This window comes from Lissotriton vulgaris, chromosome 7 (assembly GCF_964263255.1).
Source record: "Lissotriton vulgaris chromosome 7, aLisVul1.2, whole genome shotgun sequence".
NCBI classification, from domain to species: Eukaryota; Metazoa; Chordata; class Amphibia; order Caudata; family Salamandridae; genus Lissotriton; species Lissotriton vulgaris.
Window position 1 is genome coordinate 1,006,458,334 of NC_141695.1, and position 18,307 is coordinate 1,006,476,640.

The 18,307-nt window shown below is 42.4% G+C and overlaps 1 protein-coding gene across 1 annotated transcript in view; it reads left to right on the plus strand.

The window, feature by feature from the left end:
- DOCK2 (dedicator of cytokinesis 2) overlaps positions 1 to 18,307 on the plus strand; it is a 2,333,210-nt gene that overhangs the window by 266,680 nt on the left and 2,048,223 nt on the right. The window contains exon 3 of the mRNA XM_086931425.1: positions 7,844 to 7,884. Coding sequence (XP_086787551.1) covers positions 7,844 to 7,884 — 41 coding nt within the window. The remainder of the gene's footprint in view (positions 1 to 7,843; positions 7,885 to 18,307) is intronic.

The window sequence follows — 18,307 nt, forward strand, 5'->3', positions numbered from 1 at the left end:
TATTCTAGTAGTAAAGATAACATTTAGGAGACAGAGATATAAACATCGGGCATCAGCTCATAAAGGAAAATGTATTTTCAAGTTCACAGGACAACATATTTCTTTCTATTTAAAAGGAGGTTCTTTGAGGTAAAATATCAAGAGCCCAACAAACAAATCAATATTCAAACAAGTACAATTTATACAAATATGATCATCACTAAACTATAACAAACAGAGAAACAAAAATACGACAACATATTATGAGCAACAAACAAATAATTTATGCAATCATATTCTATAAATTATATTCTCTATTCAATCCAAATTGATAGCTTTATCCAAAAGCCATAACAACTCAGGACATAGGAGAGCAAAAAGAGAACAAAGCAAAAACACTGATATGTGTGTGACAGTAAGTATCTGAACATCATGATCCCTCAATCTCATTTTCAAGGGATAAAAGGCAGGTAAGGCACTACCAGACAGGGGAGCATAATATACAAGTTGAACTTTTTTTTATTATAATCTCACCTTAAATTCAATAATAACACCAACTTGGTGTGTGGCCTGTTGCTATCCAAACCTTCTCTGCAGAATATTATATCTGGCGTCCCAAGTAATTTGACTATAATAATGAACAGCACAAGTATTAAAATTCCACTGGTCAATGTAACCAAGGTATATAAAATCAAGACAATAATTATTGAAGATCAAGTGATCAGTATAGGCCAGGTTTACAAAAACAAAAAAAGTGAATAACTAGAGTGATGGTGAAAATGGTTATACCTGTAATTTGTCATAACCTGTTTACCTGCATAATAAATTTGAAAATGACCGAATAAGTTGACCACGAGTAGACATAACTGACCTTATCAGATTCGAAGAATTAGTCCCGGTCTTAAATATTTGTAGCTCGCTCAACAGATAATCAGTGCAAGCAGAATGTCAATAGACAGCGGGCATGAGCCAGGCTCCTGATGGGGCCTAATAAAAATAATAGAGGAAAAGAAAAGCCAGTGTGACTCAACTTAACCAATATTGAAAAACATATAAAACATAGTATTGAAGCATTTGCAGCAGCATACTGACCTACAATGGCTTGCAGTCCCGAATAATCCGTGAGACGCCATCCACTATAACCTGGATAAATGAATGAAGGCTTCGCTGGACAGCACAGTCGCGTTGATGTCAATTGAAGGTCTAAAAACTAACGGAGAATCCAAGTCGAAATGTATTATAGCTAGCAAAAGGTTTGACTGCCGCAACTCTATGTAACTAACATCTTAGCGAAAATTCTTACCTGAAGTGTAAAAAGGATGAAATACAAAGCGGTCAATGGTCCATGTCCGGCTGTGTAGAACTATAGGGTAAACGTAGCCCAGGCTATAATAGGCCTAGAGAGAAAAAAGACAGGGGTAGATTGCCGAAAAAATCAGTAGTGATGCTAGGCTTCCAGTTTAATATGGCTAATCTAAAAAAGACTCCAAAATTCAACACCAAAACTCTTTAAACATGTTGGCAATAACCAAGAGAAATAATGTCTCCCAAAGTGTTTTAATATGTGCACCACTCTATGGCAATCCAATTCAAAATGACATGGAAAAACCGAACAAAAATTCCCCGCTTCTATCCTGTCAAACGGTTAAAGCAAACTCTTATATTATAAAATGCCATAGTCCATAAGTTATCCTAATAAAATGTTAGTATCAAAGTTATAGACGACAATCCTAAGTGAAACAGTCTGCCCCGATGTGCAATAAAATCCCAGCCACAATGAACGCCTACAATTATATTTAGAAGAACTACAAATTCAAGAGTACCCCATCAGAATAAAGGGCTACAGAGTCCACGATCCCAAAAAAGTTACCTATGTCCTGAGTCCACGACTTTGGAATGCCGAAGTTCAAGGCATCTTCGAGTCGCCTTCAAATACTGTTCAATTTTCGCCTTGGGCGTTGCCAAAGGCATACGCCAAGGTAACCGCGTCACTCAAAAACTAGACCAACCACCTATTCTGTCTTTGGCTAAGCGGAAGTAATCGTGTGTAAAGAAAACCGCAATCATCAGCACTACGTACAACCACTAGACCAGCCACTTATTATTTTTCGCATTCACCGGAAGTGGCGCCGTATGTAAGAATAAACATCCGGTTCGAAGTAGGTAGAAACGGACAATATTGCCCAACGAAATATACTTCTTAAATAAATAATTATACCCTGATTATGAAAAAATGCCAAAGTAAATATATTCCATGGCTCAAAATAAATTATCACAGACCATGTAACAAAAATGAAAATAGCTCGTAAATCTAATCTATCCAATGTAAATATTATCAATGAGACTCAATTAATTATTAATATACAAGTACAAAAAGTGAAATTTGCTTGTAGATGCTAGTAGATGTGACCAAGTCAACAGCGTCATGTCAAAAGAAATAAATAAAACTCTCTGGTTGTGCTATAAAGTGTATTTAATTTCTAATGAGGACACTGTATTTAAAATGGCAATTAATATCACAGTTCCATTCCAACAACCATATGTCTTCACCGAACAATGAAAAGATAAAAGAGTTAAAGAGGAAAAATTCCAAAATGGGAGCATATCTATGATCAGTTTGCTTCTGTGAAGAAATAAACAAATAAGGTAAGTATAATTTGTTCAACTGGCGACTCTGTATTAACTGAGAATGGATCCTAAGGGATAATAAGGATATGAGATATACTCCAACAATGTGTAATCTCACTTTAGTCACAGTTAGCGTGATATTGGAAATCTAATAGTAGAGTTGGCAGGGGAAAGAGCTTCCCCCAGTCCAGGCCATATCCCCTCAACTTCACGCAATATAATGAAATTATAACCAAAAGGGAATTGGATAAGGGTAAGAGGAAGAGAGAGAGATCACAATGATCAGATGTAGGCCCAAGCAAAAAAACAATACTTTTATGAACTTTTCATTTAAAAAAAGTTCCACAAATTTCCTGTTACAAAAACCCAAAATAGATCCATGGGTACAGGCCAGGGACGGAGTCCCAAAGTTTTGACACTCAGTTAGCATTGTCGGCCAAATTAACATCTATAAGTAACCTTTTCTTGATTCAGTGATAGTCCCAATTACTTAATATTGAGTGCATTATTTCAAGAAATAGTGCATTTCAGTATCTGTGTTATGACCATGTGTAGTCGCTCGTAATCTGCAAATCCATTTGGCTTCATTTTATCATAGAGCAAGTTCCCTATCCCCACCTCTGGCACAGGCTTCAATGTGTTCAATGCCGTCAAACCAAAACTGGTTATTCCCAGGGTGAGATTTAGAAACGTGTTCAGCCAAGGGATATTTGGTGTCATTATGGAGGATAGCCGTCTGTGTTCTTGAATTCTTAATTTTACATTTCTTACGGTGCTTCCTACATAAATTAAATCACAGGGACACCCAATGATGTAAATCACATGTGTGGTATTACAGTTGATAAATTGCCTCACAGTATGGGATGCACTCGTTTTATGGCTAAAGGTTTTGGTTTTATTTTTAGCAAACTTGCAAATGTTACATGAGTTGTACACATGAAAGCCACAAGGTTTTTCGGCAAACCATGTTGCAGTAATTTTTGGTGTCATAACATAGCTGGGACATGGTCTATTCCTAAGGGTTGCACCTCTCTTATATGTAATTGAAGGATTCTTTAGGATCGTGCCGCTAAGGCTCGGTACTGCTTGTAACAAATGCCAATTGCGTTTAAATAATTTTAAAATTTCACTGCTATGGTTATATATGCAGTGACGAAACACAACTGTCCTCCGGCATTCTCATTTCTCTTCTGGTTCTTAGGTAAAAGAGTTTTTTTGCGCTGTAGTCCCTGCATTATTTTTTCAGCAGTGTCTAGTACCCTCTTGGAGTAACCCCTGGTGGTAAATCTACTCCTTGCTTCTGTGATGTTCTGAGTGAAATTCCTTGTTTCGCTGCAGTTGCGCCTAAATCTAACCATCTCGCCAAATAGTATGTTGTTTATCACCGAACTGGTATGTGCACTGCTCGCATGTAAAACACTGTTACATGATGTACTCTTACGATATAGAGTACTCTGTATAGTGTCATCCTTTACATAAAAATGTAAGTCAAGAAAATTAATAGACTCATGGTTACATTCCATAGTAAACCTTACATTAAAGGGATTTGAATTCAAAAAGGAAAGGTACTCTTTGAGGGTGTCAACCGTACCAGACCAAAGGCAAAGGATGTTGTCAATGCACCTCCCCCAGAACACGATGTGTTCCATCCAGGGGGAGGCACCTTTGCCCCAGGCATGCTTCCTCTCAAACCAGCCCATGAAAAGGCAGGCGTAAGAGGGAGCAAACTTTGAGCCCATAGCCGTACCTTGTTTCTGATGGTACCAAACTCCATCATTCAAAAAGAAGCTTCTGGTCAAAATCAGTTTGATCATCTCGATGATCATTTCATTATGTTCAAAGAGATCTGTCCCACCTCTGTCCAAGAAGGGTCTAATTGCCGCAATACCAAAGTTGTGATTGATGCAGGTATAGAGACTGACGACATCAAGAGTGACAAAGAGTAAGTCATCAGACCAACTGAAACCTTTAAGTTTTGCATGTATATCTTTGCTGTCACGTATATACGATGGTAAATTGCAGACCAAAGGTTGTAGTTTAAGATCAACATATTCGGAGAGCCCTTCAGTCGGGGAGCCTACACCAGATATGATAGGTCTTCCCGGTGGGAACATTCCCTCTTTGCGTAACTTAGGTAAAATATAAATGCACGGGTATTGACGATTTTCCACTCTCAGATATCGATATTCATTCTCAGAAATTAGGCAGGTGTCTTTCCATTCAATAAGTTTCAAATTAATATCCCTACTCAGTTCAGCCATTGGGTTGGATCTAACTTGCTCAAAACAAAGGGTGTCACTCAGTTGACGTGTGATCTCCCCCCAAATAGTCCTCGGTGTTCATAACGACAACATTGCCACCCTTGTCCGCTTTTCGGATGACTATACTGTTGTCTTTTTGTAACCTGGTAAGTGCCAATATTTCCCCGGTGGTAAGGTTGGTGTGTCCTTTAACTCTGTATTTGTTAGGGGTTTCCATTTTATAAAGGCCCTCCATACTTTTTTCAAAGAAAGTATCAATGTTAGGATGATGGGGGAAATGGGGGGTGAAATTTGATTTGGGTCTAAGACCACTATCCACATTAAGATTTTCAATGATACTCAATTCATCCATAATTGTTTATAATCCAAACTCCTCCTCCATTTTCAAAGATGTAAAATATTGTATACCCTTAATTTCTGTTACAGAATGTGATGCTAATACAGTAACATTAGGACACATTGGTAAATGTTGTTGCTTGTCATTAAAAAAGTCTTTTAAGTTTACATGTCTCATAAACTTAAACAAGTCAATATGAACATCAACAAAATTGCCATCTTGAGTTGGGTAAAAACTTAAACCTTTACATAGCAGTGTCTCCTCATCGGCACCCAATGGTCTGCTCGAGAGGTTTACCATTTTTAAATCATCATTAGGTAAGGATGTTACACAGTCAGGCTTGTCTGATCCTACTTCAGACCCTTCTTGGAGTGTGTGGATACCCTGGGATCCTCCTTCGCTTGATCCCCTGTACTTCCCTTTTTGTCTCCGCCCTCCTCTCCTTGTTTTTTTGGCTCTTTTTTCTTTTGTTTCCCACTGATCCTCAACTTGGCCAGTTCTTTTTGAAAGGAAGTGCCCTCCTCTAAAGGGTGGTCATTAATATTGGTACTTGATGCCAAACTGCTGGTAAAAGAGATAGAAGTACTACTAGCGGTCTTCATTTCTTCACTCTCCTCCCTCAATCTCTTTCTATCTTCTGGTAGTGTGACCTGATCAAATTTCTTAGCAAATGTATATATTCGACCGTCCTTATAGTCACGGTTGTCACGCCTTATTTTGCGCATTTTTTTCTCTTTAGGATAAGCTTGATGTTCCTCAATTACTTTTTTCAGGATTTCATAGTTTTTGTCTATGTGTTCCTTGTTATCATTTGCACTCATATAATAACCACAAACTCGGGGAAGGTTTAAATTCTTTATCTAATGTAAATTATCAAATGTCAATGTCCATACTACATTAACTGAAACTTGATCAATCAACAAAAATATGATTAGGTTATGATAGAATGAGAAACTTTCATTAGGCATTGAAACATAGGGAGGGTGGAAAAAGGAAAAACAGTACAATGACAAACCCACATTTATTATAATTACCTAGAATGGTGTGAAGACCAACCCTGGCCCCAGGCTGGGTCAAAGGACAGAACCCCAAAGTGCAGGTGCCACCAGGAAAAAATAGATGCAAACCAGAATCAGGACAGGTACGGACAAAATTGGATCAGGACAGGACCGCCTCAGGCTAAGACCAGCACCCACAGCTAATGTGCTACGCCTGCGTTGCACCTTCCCTGCAGCCAACAGTCAAACCCCGATTCGGTCTTCAAATCTCCCTTCCCAGTAACCCCGATTGGGTTATCGATTCTTCTGACAGAGTGCTCCGCCAGCACCTCTGCTCTCGATTACGTATTAAGTGCGTTGGGTCAGTGACAGGTCAGCTTTTCGGACAAGTCGGACAAATTAACTAGCTAAGCCTACTCTAGTTATACTATTTTACAGGGCAGTGTACCACCCCCAATGTTGCAAGTGTAAGGATCCCCAATTTTAATTGGACAAAAGGATGTGGAGAGGTCATCACACCATACCAAATTGAAACTATTTTTCCAAATATTTAATTTAACGTTCCCGCCCATCAATTTATTTTCCCAAGCATTTTTATTCCACCCAACAATTGAATGTTCTTATAAAAATACAATGTTAACAGTTTGTCTTCCGCTTGGGGTCATCAAGTCCGGTTCCCAGGTACATCTTCTAGTGTGAAGATAGCTTGGCTTTGATTCAATGTCAAATGACTAAAGCTCCTTCTGGATTTTTGACATGTGCAGTGTGGGTTTTCAAGATGGAGTAATAGCACCTCCCAGGCCCGAAATGAAATACATAAAAAATAGAAAAGAAACAATTTTAGAACACAGAATAAAAAAATGCACTGTATACCACTTATCTCTACTCTATTCCCATTGATTTATTTTAACTATTGTGTTTAGTGTTTAGGCAAAACAACAAACAGCGTAGCAAAAGAAGCAGTGCAAGCTTCATGCATGATGTAACACAAAGCAGCCATCTTAATTCTAGTGCGCAGAAGCGAACGTTTCCCTCCAAGCAAAGATAGTACGTCATGTCAAGTGAGTATGACAGACGCATGCGCAGTAGGAAATCCCGCGTATCAGCAGCCATTTTAATGCAAGCGGATTATAGTTAGTAAAAGCACATTGAAAAGCTTCCCCTAGATGCTAGATATGTTGTGTAATGTAATATTATTTAGACAAAACATGCTAATTAGTACGTTATGAGTTATTTGAGAGGGTTGAGTACATGAAAATCGATTTACGTGTGAATCCTTGCTCCATCAACGGCACGGCACAGATTTTAAGATGCTATCTTTTGCAATTGTTGCTGGAGGGAGGGGACTGTGCCTTCACCACACAAAACTGTAATAAGTAGCATAGTACAGTCTGCACAAATATGGTTTTCATACGTTTTTAGGTAGTGGTGGACTTTCTATACCCTTAAGGAGGTGAACATTAACACTGTCAATAATACCATGTTGTGGCCCTCATTAAATTGAAAGTTTATTTGTGACAACTACAATTGCAGATTTATATTGATTCAAGAATCTCCATGTCTACAACACAGGTCTTAAAAATGCATTCCAGTTCAATTTTGCTACCAAAAAAGACAAACATCGATTTTTTTCTTTACAGATTGGTACAGGGGATATCTGACAAAACAAAGGATACATGAGGTAAATGTAACTTCTCACATTTCTTGTTTTACAAAAATATGAAGGTGTATTTTCTTGTATGTACATGGATGCAGCATTATCAGTTAGAACAGATAAGCTATTTTGTATATGATTTTACATGGTTTGCACAACTCGAAGTCTTGAGATCTTTCTCTTTGTGTATGCTATTTATTTACAGAGCTGGGCTCTAATCCAATTTACTTGTCTGTGATAGGAAAATCAAAAAGTCACAAATACATTGAACCTTGTCATAAAAAATACTTGGTTAGAGAGTTTACTTGTGCGGGCATTCACATTTGTGGTCATTAGCATTTCATTAAAGGCAGGCTCGAGGTACTCACCTTCAACAATCTGACAATCCATACTGTGAAATGGTCATTACTGTCACGCAGATAACAGTTTTAACGTTACATTTTCCATGGTGAGCAAATATGTGCTATCAAACTGATGACTTCGCCATCTAGCAGTATAGCAATATCGCTTATCGCTGGCTCACCCGTTTCCCTGGTCAGACAGCAGATACATGGATCATGAAATTCACTAGTCTGTTATTTACTGAATTATAGCACACATCTTTCCTACTTAAATAAACGTGTGTCATCTCCTTCATCATTATGATATAAGAGAGAATGGGTCCCTTGCTCACTTTGCCACTGGATTCAAGCTAGCCTGGCTGATGAGGGGTGTTACCCCGAAACCGGTCCCAGGAGGCTTCTTTCTGGTACAGGGAAGACCTAGCTTGGCAGTTTGGGCTGGACTGTTCCCAAGAGGCGCAGGGCCAAGACTGATTTGCATATAGCTGGGTCTGAACTGGGGTGTCGAAGTGGGCTAAAGAACGAGGATGGATTCAACCCAGATCTGTGACTGAGCTGAGTGTCTGAAAAGTTTCAGCACTCCGTCCATCATCTCCTTGTGTTTGCTTTGTTCGCCCTAAGTTGGCAGGGTATGCCAAGACGTGGTTCCCTTGCTCACTTGGGCACTGGATTCAAGCTTGTCTGGATGATGATGGTTGTTACTCTGAAACCAGTCCCAGGATGCTTGTTTCCAGTCCAAGATAGATCAGACTAGGCAGTTTGGGCAGGACTGTTCCTATGAGGCACAGGGTCAAGACTGATTTGAATATAGCTGGGTCGGAACTAGGTTGCCAAAGTGAGCTAAAGAACAATGATGGATTCAACCCAGATCTGTGTCTGAGGGTGAGTGTCTGAAAAGCTTCAGTGCTCCTTTTATCATCTCCTTGTGTTTAGTTTTAGAAAGTATGCATTTTCTTGTTTAACCATTCTGTGTGCCTCAGCTGGTATGTGTATTGGCTGTCTGGTTTTGGAGTGGCAGGGGCTAGTGATGTGCATTCACTGTAGACTGCCACAAAGGGGGTTGATGTGTGTCCTGCCTTTCCTGGGTGACTCATAGTTGGGGTGAATAGGCCTGGTCTGCATTTAGAGTTGTGGGAGGAGTCTTCACTAGCACCAGAATAGGCAGTGTCTTCTCTGCACAATGCTGTCTCCACCTTCTGTAGTGAAGCTGGGCCAGAGAGGGCAGAATTGGTTTGGGCTGGGCTCTGAAAAAATACCACAAAGAGAACATGTGGTATAAATATTGGGGCTCTGACCCCTGGACTTTCAAACTCTTTTGGATAAAGGAACCTGAACAGAATGAAGAAGTACCACATTGATGTGTGCTTTGCGGTGTTGGCCTACAGTAGCTGCTTCTGTCTCAGGAAGAGAAAGGACTGGACTGAACATTCTGCAACCTCTGTATTTGAGTTTCCTCAAGAGCTTGTTGTAGAGCTTGCTCCTTGTTCAGAAAGTCTCAGGAACCCCAAAGACTTAAAGTTCATCTGCTAATAGCATTGGGAACTGAGGGCCAGGTGTGCGACCCTTTTTTTCGCTCGCAAACAGGAGATTGGCCCATTTGAGACCGCAAAAAAGGGTCATGGCATGTACAAATGCTATTTTGCGATTCACTGACTTGCAAAATAGCATTTTCACTGCCATGTACTATTGTTTTGCGACCACATTTGCGGCTGCAAAACACTTGCTGTTTGCCACCTTCTTCAAGTAGGTGGTAAACCACTCACAAACAGGAAGTGATCCCCAGGGAATCCCTTCCCCTTTGTGAGTGTGTGAGGAAATATTTTTTAAGAGAAGGCAGTGGTCCCATGGGCCACTGCCTGCCTTAAAAAAATGAAACTGAAAAGTTTCATTTTTCTTTTTTAAATGCATTCCGTTTCCTTTAAGGGTAAATGGCTGTATTTTTTTAAAAAACAATGTTATTGAAAAAGCAGTTCCAGACATGGTGGTCTGCTGATGTTAGGGTTTGTGCACAGCAAAGTGCATGTCCCTTCTCATTGCACTAGTGGTCTCTGTAATAGCTCTCTTTAAACATACTGCTGAAAGCCTTTCTTGTTATCTCAGCCCCTCCCTAAGACTTCAGTGTATGTTGCTTAATGTGTTCACAAGTTTGGACATTGCTGTCTTGTTTGCACATTGGGCCTTGCTTTTACCAAGGCTTATTTAGAAAACATTGGACCTTGCTTTTACCAAGGCATATTTAGAACACTCCTCCCTAGGCCATGTGTTACTTCAACTCATTAGCATAATAACTGAAGCTCTGCACACCTGCTTGTGAGAACCATACCCAGTTCTTCGAACCACACCTAGCTCTTCGAACCACACCCAGCCCTGTCTGTAAAAGGCAGCCCCTGAGCCTCACCCAGTGCTTGTGCTCGTCTACCTCCCACTTACCTGAGAACAGATCCTTCGGCGCTGGCACTCCTGCTCTCTCCAGACCTTCATTGACTTCAACGGGCGCGGCTTCAGGCTCTTCCTTCTTCTGGTTTCCGGCTGCTTCTTGCCTCAGCCCCTCTTCTGTCCACTGCAATCGACCTGCAAAAGAGAAAGAGGTCAAGGTTAGACAGATCAGTATCCCTTTTCAGCAACAAGTAAGTGCAAAACATTTTATTACCTGAAAGAACTTTATCGGCGATTTCTGGATTCATGTAAAGACAATTTGGAACAAGATATCTCCCACGAACTTTGTGGTTCCAACCCTTTGTTACAAGAATACTTTGTGGAACTTTGTGAAATAAACATTGTTTTACATGGAACTTTTTTAAGAATCGAACAGAGGAAACCATTGACAGCAAGGCAAACAGTAAATCAAGGACTTGCACAAATTACCTGCTGTATTTTGATATAAAAGTACAGTATTTGTTTTATAAAAAGTCTGGAAATGTGTGAAAATTGAGTTTGCTATTAAGAATTTAGGCTTTAGTTATATTAAGGTGAATGTTAGACGTTGGTAATTCTGATAATGATATTCGTTTGATTTTACAGAAGTTTTACATTAATAGAAAGCACATCCCAGAACAGTAACACATTCCAATCCTGGAAGCTTGAGACCAGGATCCAAGAGGTACTTTTAGAAGAGAATTTCGAATAAGATTAAGGTTTAGTCAGGAACACATTTAGGGATAGGTTGCACTTATCTTTTCTTTGTTTATGTTTCATTAGGCACCAGTTTCTACAGAAGTCAGAGAGGGCCGCAGATTTTAGCAGCTCTTCTACAGTGGAAACGCAAGAACGGTGCTGTCTCTCTTTTTTTATTTTATCCACTTCCCCCTTCCCTTGAGCTTCTGGTTCTTAGTGCACTGTTTTAAAACTAGTGTGCTGGAACAAGCAGTTTCAGGGTGGGGTCGGACTGTCTTCAACCTCCATCAGAACTGAACAGAAACTCAGGTGAGCTGGGCTTTGACAGCTGAGCCCAGCATGCCACCATCCCTGGGAGTGCTAGCTATTTAAAATGGGGTCGCAAATTGCGCTTGCCTAACGAATATTGAAGATGCAGGCAATTTGCAACCCCATTGGGAATAGCTAACCGTGTCTGTGACACTGTTGTACATTGCTTCGCATTTTGCGAGTCACAAATTGTGAGTCTTTAAATGTAAGGGTCGTATTTCTGGCCCTGTGTGTTTTCTGTTGCAACAGAAGAAAAAGCAATCCGACGCACGTCAACAATGCTGTTGATGGCTCCATGTACTAAAGGCACCGCAGAGGGCACCACCACAGTTGGCACTGCAACCCTGGTCTCACCACAATGCCGCCCAATGCCGCCACCAAGCCGCTGATTGCACTGTGACCTGTGGGCACTGCACTTCACACTGCTTCACATTGCCACCCTTATATCACAGATGCTGCTGCTCCTTGTGGACATCAATGCCATTGCTTGCACCATGGTTTGAGGGTACTGCTCGCTAGTTACACGATGCACCACCCCATCCCACACCGTAGCCTTGGCGTACCGACACCGGCACCATCGACTCCAGTCCGTCAGCCGACAACAGCACTTCAGCAATGACAATGTCGCTGCCTGCACCATGACGTGCTAGCACAACAACGATCACTGCACCACTTTGCACTGCAGCCCTGGTCTTACCGACACCACTTGATGACTGTCACTGAGCTGCTGCTTGCGCCAGAACCTGAGGGCACCGAAGACCACAACACTTCACTTCGCACAGCAGCCCGATTGCCCGCCAATGCCAGCACTCCTGACTTTAACTGCACAGATTTTGATTTGGCAACACGTGCGCTTCAAGGGCCTGACGACTCCTGCACTGACTTCCAGAACCAACACCTGCTGACGCTGCTCCTCCAGGGCTCACCGCAAGGTCGGGTGCCCTGCATCTCCAAAGGTACCTTTTTACAGGTCCCCATAACTGGCCCACGACACAACGGTCAGCCAGAACATTTTGCATTTGTTGGTTATGAGGCAGTGATAACCCCTGATTTGGAGCTATTGACTTCAAGAAACTTTTTTTTAAGTCTAATTTCGCTTATTGATAATTCTTAGAACTGTATGGTGGATTTTAATCATTTTTATCTTGTTTTGCACAGATAACATCATGGATATTTTTCAAAAACTGATGTGGTGTCCTTTTGTAGTATTTTTACTGTATTACTGCTCGTTATGTGCAAATGCTTTACATTCTGCCTCTGAGATAAGCCTGACTGCTCATTCCAAACTACCAAGTGGTTGAGCAGAGGATGTTTTAGAAGTGTATCCCCCTTATCCTGAGTAGGAAGAAGGGTTCCTACTTGGACAGGGGAACAACCTGACACTAGAGACCCCCATTTCTAACATTGGTTGTCAGCGGTGAGGATAGGACTTGCATTTGCACTTGACCTACAGGGATTAGTGTACACTACTTACATATCGCAGACCAGTATGTACCACATATTGTTTTCTTTTTGGTCTATTTTTCTATTCCCATCACTTTGAACTTAACTTCCTATTGCATCATGCCTGAGTCAGGAGCATCATCAGTTGCAACCCTAGAAGTGGTCTTTGAGGAGGAAAAGTTAGAAGCCTACAACGTAAAGGAGTTGAAGGCTACTTGCAAAAATCTAAAAGTCCAAATCAGAGGCCTCACCAGAAAGGGGAGCTACAAAAGGCACTGGGGACGTAGGTAGCACCCAGACATGCCTGTGGGAAACCTGGAAAACAGAGTTTGGAAGCAGAGGAGCCTATTTGAAGCCTATTTGGTGGATGTGTTTCTGGGAGAGGAGGGGCCCTCCAGGCCAAGCAGCGGTGGATTATCTCCAGGTGAGCTGGAGGGCAGAAAGGAAGCTAGAAGGCATCAAATACAGCTTGGGAGGGTCGAGATGGAATCATAGAATATGGTTTTAGGACCATGAGGGTGATCTCAAGGAACTGGGGTTAAAAAGCAAATCCAGAACAGATGGTGGCAGCCGTTCCTCAGTGCATTCGAATAGAATAGTGTACATTCCCAAGAATGTAGGAAAGGAATTTAAGAAGGTGATGACATATAAAGGTTGTTTCAGGTCTATGAGGCATCTATCCACATGAATGGGGTCCCTGAAAGGAATTGAGGAGCAGGATTGTGGCCTCATTTCTCAGAAGAGGGGAGGGACACCTTGTTGACTTTGGATATGGGGTACAACCTCACCTACACTGACAAGAAGGAGGCACTTCTCACTGCAAAAAAAAAGGTTACGGGGACGCTATAGTTAGGCTGACATTTGGCTCGTACAAAGCCAGAGAAATTCAGCAAAGCTAACTATAACTCACGCCCGCAATGCACTGCTTATGGCCTCAAATATTACATCACTCATGACATTGTCAGTGACTTTACTAATGACATCACAGATGACATCTCAAATGGAATCACTGATGACATCACTGATGACACCATCCAGTGACTGAGTATTTTTTTTAATTTTATGCATGTTAAATATATATACCAAGGTCTATTGGTGTCTCAGTGGGTGTATAAGTGTCTGTATGGATGATTCAGTGGATGCATGACTGACTGTTTAAGTGAGTGATTAGGTGTCTCATTGAATGTATGGGTGAGTGACTATGTTGTGCGTAGTCTGTTAGTTGGTGTATAAGTGACTGTTGGATTGGTGAGTAGGTATGTGAGTGGCTGTATGGGTGATTGATTGGTTGTCTGAGTACCAGTGTGGGTGGGTGACTTGCTGCATGGATGAGTGAGTGGGTGAGTCAGTGGCTGTATGGGTTACTACATTTCACTGTGAGGTGTTGTATGGATGACTAAGTGTGTGTATGGCGATGTCAGTGAGTGAATGGATGTGTCAGTGGTATATGGGTGAGTAACTTTGTTAGACTTGGCCCTTTGTGGCTACAGGTCCTTAAACTTTTTGACTTAGATGCTTTGGGCGCTTTGCCACGGCTGATCAGTGTCAAAGTGCAAGTGCTCCCTGTATAAAGTGTTATGGTAATTGGTTGTCCACAATTGGTATGTTTGCCTTACTAGTAAAGTCTCTAGTAAAGTGCACTATGTATGCCAGGGCTGGTAATGCAAATGCTACTCGTGGGCATGCAGCACTAATTGTGCCACCCACACAAGTAGCCTTAAAGAGAGAACTCAGGCTTGCTACTTCAGTGCCTGCGCGCAATTTGCTAACTGCCATGGTGCCCTGACAAGTGCACCCACTTTCCAGGCCTTACCCTTCCCTTTCCACGCACATCAGACACCCCTATGGTAGGTCCAAGTTACCCCCCAGGGCAGGGTGCAGTGTATGTGAAAGGTAGGACAAGTACTGAGGTGTGTACCATGTCCTGACAGTGAAATATTCTCCATTTTGTTTTTCATTGTTGCAAGGTCATCTTGCCTGTAGGACAGAATGGGGAAGGCTGTGTAATGTTTTTCCTGCCGATCTTCCCATAGGCTAAGATGGAGATGTGAAGTTTAGTGTGCCTGAACTCACAATTTAATAACACATCTTTTTGTGAAGGTGGTTTTTACATGGTGTGTTTAGAAATCAAGGTTTTAGAAGTGCTTGGTTTCTTTGTTCTAACAATTCTATGTCTCTGCCTAGTTGTGGATTGACTGTCTGGAATTGAATGTGATAGGATCTGGGGAATGTCTTGACCCAGGAGAGGAGGTGAGACAGCAACAGGCTGACCTCCATCTGGAGTGTAGGGGGGGAGGAGTAGGCCCTGGAGGTGAAGAGGGCTGGGCTGGTGCCATAAAAGAATGGCACCACCTCCTGCTAAGAGATTGAGGAACCAGACCCCCACTAATCAAAGGAAGAAGGTGTCACTAGGAAGGAGACACCAGGAACTGGTTTGGGCAGGGCTCAGTACTCACAAAGACTTCAAAGACAAAAAGGGGTACAAATATGAGAGCTGAAAGCCCTGAACTTTGGACTAATCAAGACTGAAAAGGATTGAAACTACTTTGCGGTCAAGAGGAACCTCTGCCAAGGAAGAACAGCTGAAGAAACTGAAGAGAAGGACTGACCCTTGCTGGGTGTTCTGGGGCTGGCCTGCAGGTTGTTGATTTAACTAAGGAGAGGCTAAGGGACTTTGCTGTGTTATGTGTCTCCCTGCTTGAAAGGACTTTGCTGTGTGTTGTGTCCAGCAGTAACTTGTCCCCAAGGGCTCCCTGCTGTGGAAACTCAGGAATATCAAAGTTTCCAAGTGTGTCTCAGCGGCGCTGTGTGCATGAGCTTTTTGCAGCCTGAGACCTTTGTAAGCATTGCCCCAGGACTGTGTGGCCTGTAACACAACTGAGTCTCAGCAACTGAGACTACCGTTGGGGTCTGTGGTGCTGGTTAGAAAGTGCCCTGTGACTGCGAGGAGTGGAGTGGTGTGACTCACTTGTTAGAGGCAGCAGACCCAGAAGCAGAGATCGGACCAGGGTTCAAATCCCGACGCAGCAGGGTGTTGGGCCAATGTCAGCGGGCTCGATAAATCTCGCCTTCGGTGCCACTCTAACCATGGGTCCCACTCAGCAACTCTGGGCAATAGCTTTCTTAATCTCCACAAACTGCCCCATGAACGCCAGGGATGCCTGGCTTCACCTTGGGGGTTCCCAATAGGGTCCATCTCACAGGGAAAGCCAGGACGGGTTCCCCAGTGTTATACAGCGCCAGGAAACCTACCGGTAGCAGTGCGCTTTACAAGCTCAAATACATTTACACATTCACTGCAGTGCCCCCACAGAGTGAACCATCATCCACGTTGCTGTGTAGTACCTGTGGCCTGAGCTGTCATCGTAATGGAGGCTGCAGATCAAGATCGCCGCTGCCGGCCCAAGCCGCAACGTGCTGAAGGATTTCGTAAAGCTAAGAAAGCTGTGAGGTCATTGTGATCGTTGTTCGCAAGACGAATCTGCCCAAGATGGTCAGCAACGGAGAAGGCAGCTTCGTAACCTGTCCGGCTACAGCGTCGCCTTGCATCAGAGCTGCATCATCATCGGGAACGCCCAGCAGGATGTCTGACGAGCAGGGAGAGAGAGAGAGTGAGGCAGCGCAACCCCAGGTAAGACTCGTACTCCGGTCCGGAGCCACAAGTGTGTGGCTCCAGGGGAGGAGCAGGAGGGGTACAGGAGTGCTCCCGTATCTCTCCCACTGCAGCCTGTTAGACGCGCTGAGTCCTTGAGCAGCCAGACCTGCCCGGCAGGACCAGGGCCGCGCTTGGAAGTTCAGGACCATTGTCTGTGGTTGGTGCTGATTTGTGCCCGTACTAATCTCGTCAATTGACTTGGTATTATTCCTGCATTTCGAACTGCCTTATTACTTGCATTAGGGATAGTATTATTCCTGCATTATGAACTGCCTGATTATGTGCATTAAGGAGTACATTATACTTGCATTATAAACTGCCTCATTACGTGCATTAAGGATTTAACTATTCTCGCATTACCAACTACCTTATTATGTGCATTGAGGATTGAGTTATTCTCGCATTACAAACTGCTGATATACTTGCATTAAGGAGTGCGTTATACTTGCATTAAGGAGTACTTTATACTTGCATTACGAACCGCCTTATTATGTGCTTTGAGGATTGAATTATTCTCGCATTACGAACTGCCTTATTACTTGCATTAAGAAGTGCGTTATACGTGCATTACAAACTGCCTGATTACTTGCATTGACGATTGCATTATTCTTGCATTACGAGCTGCCTGATTAAGTGCATTGAGGATTGCATTATTTTTGCATTACTACCTGCCTGATTACTTGCATTGAGGATTGCATTATTCCTGCATTACGAACTGCATTAGTTTGACAATACGAATTGCATTACGAACTGCATAGAATTGCATTAGGACTGCATTTGAACACCATGAACTGCTCATTAATACCACAATACCCTACGAGTGTTTGTTGGCCTCATAACCAGCAAAGTGAAATATTACAAATACGCATATGCTGGATTTTTATCGTTTGATCTTACCATATTTTTCTTCTTGATAAAGATACCGCTATTTTCATACATCAGTGTGGTGTCCATTTGTAGTGTTATCTCTGTGTCACTGGGAGTGTGGTTGCAAATACTTTACACATTGCCTTGAAGATCAGCCTGGCTGCTCGTGCCAAGCTACCAGGGGGTGAGCAGGAGTTATCATAGAGGGTGTCCCTCCTTTCCCTTACTAGAAGCAAGGGTCCTTATTTGGCCTAAGGTAACTGCCTCAGCCAACTAGAGACCCGAGGTCTAACAAACTGCTTACGTGAAAGGCCATATAGGTGAGTGTTGGGAGTATATGAGTGACTGAATGTGTGACTGAGTGATTGCAAGAGTGGCCATATGGGTGAGCGTGTGCTTGTGTCAGTGACTGTATAGGTGAGTGAGTATGTGTTAGTATCTGTTTGAATAAGTGAGTGGGTGTGTGTATAACTGTATAGGTGAGTAAGTGGCTGTGTAATCGACTCTATGGGTTAGTGACTAGGTGTGTGAGTAGCTCTATGGGTGACTGACAGTGTGTGAGTGGCTGTATGGGTGGCTATATCTATGGCTGTATTGGTCAGTGAGTTGGCTATGAGTGGCTGTACAGGTGAGTGTGTGCTTGTGTCAGTGTCTGTATAGGTGAGTGTGTGCTAATATCTGTATGAAGGAGTGAGTGGGTGTGTGTATAAGTGTATAGGCG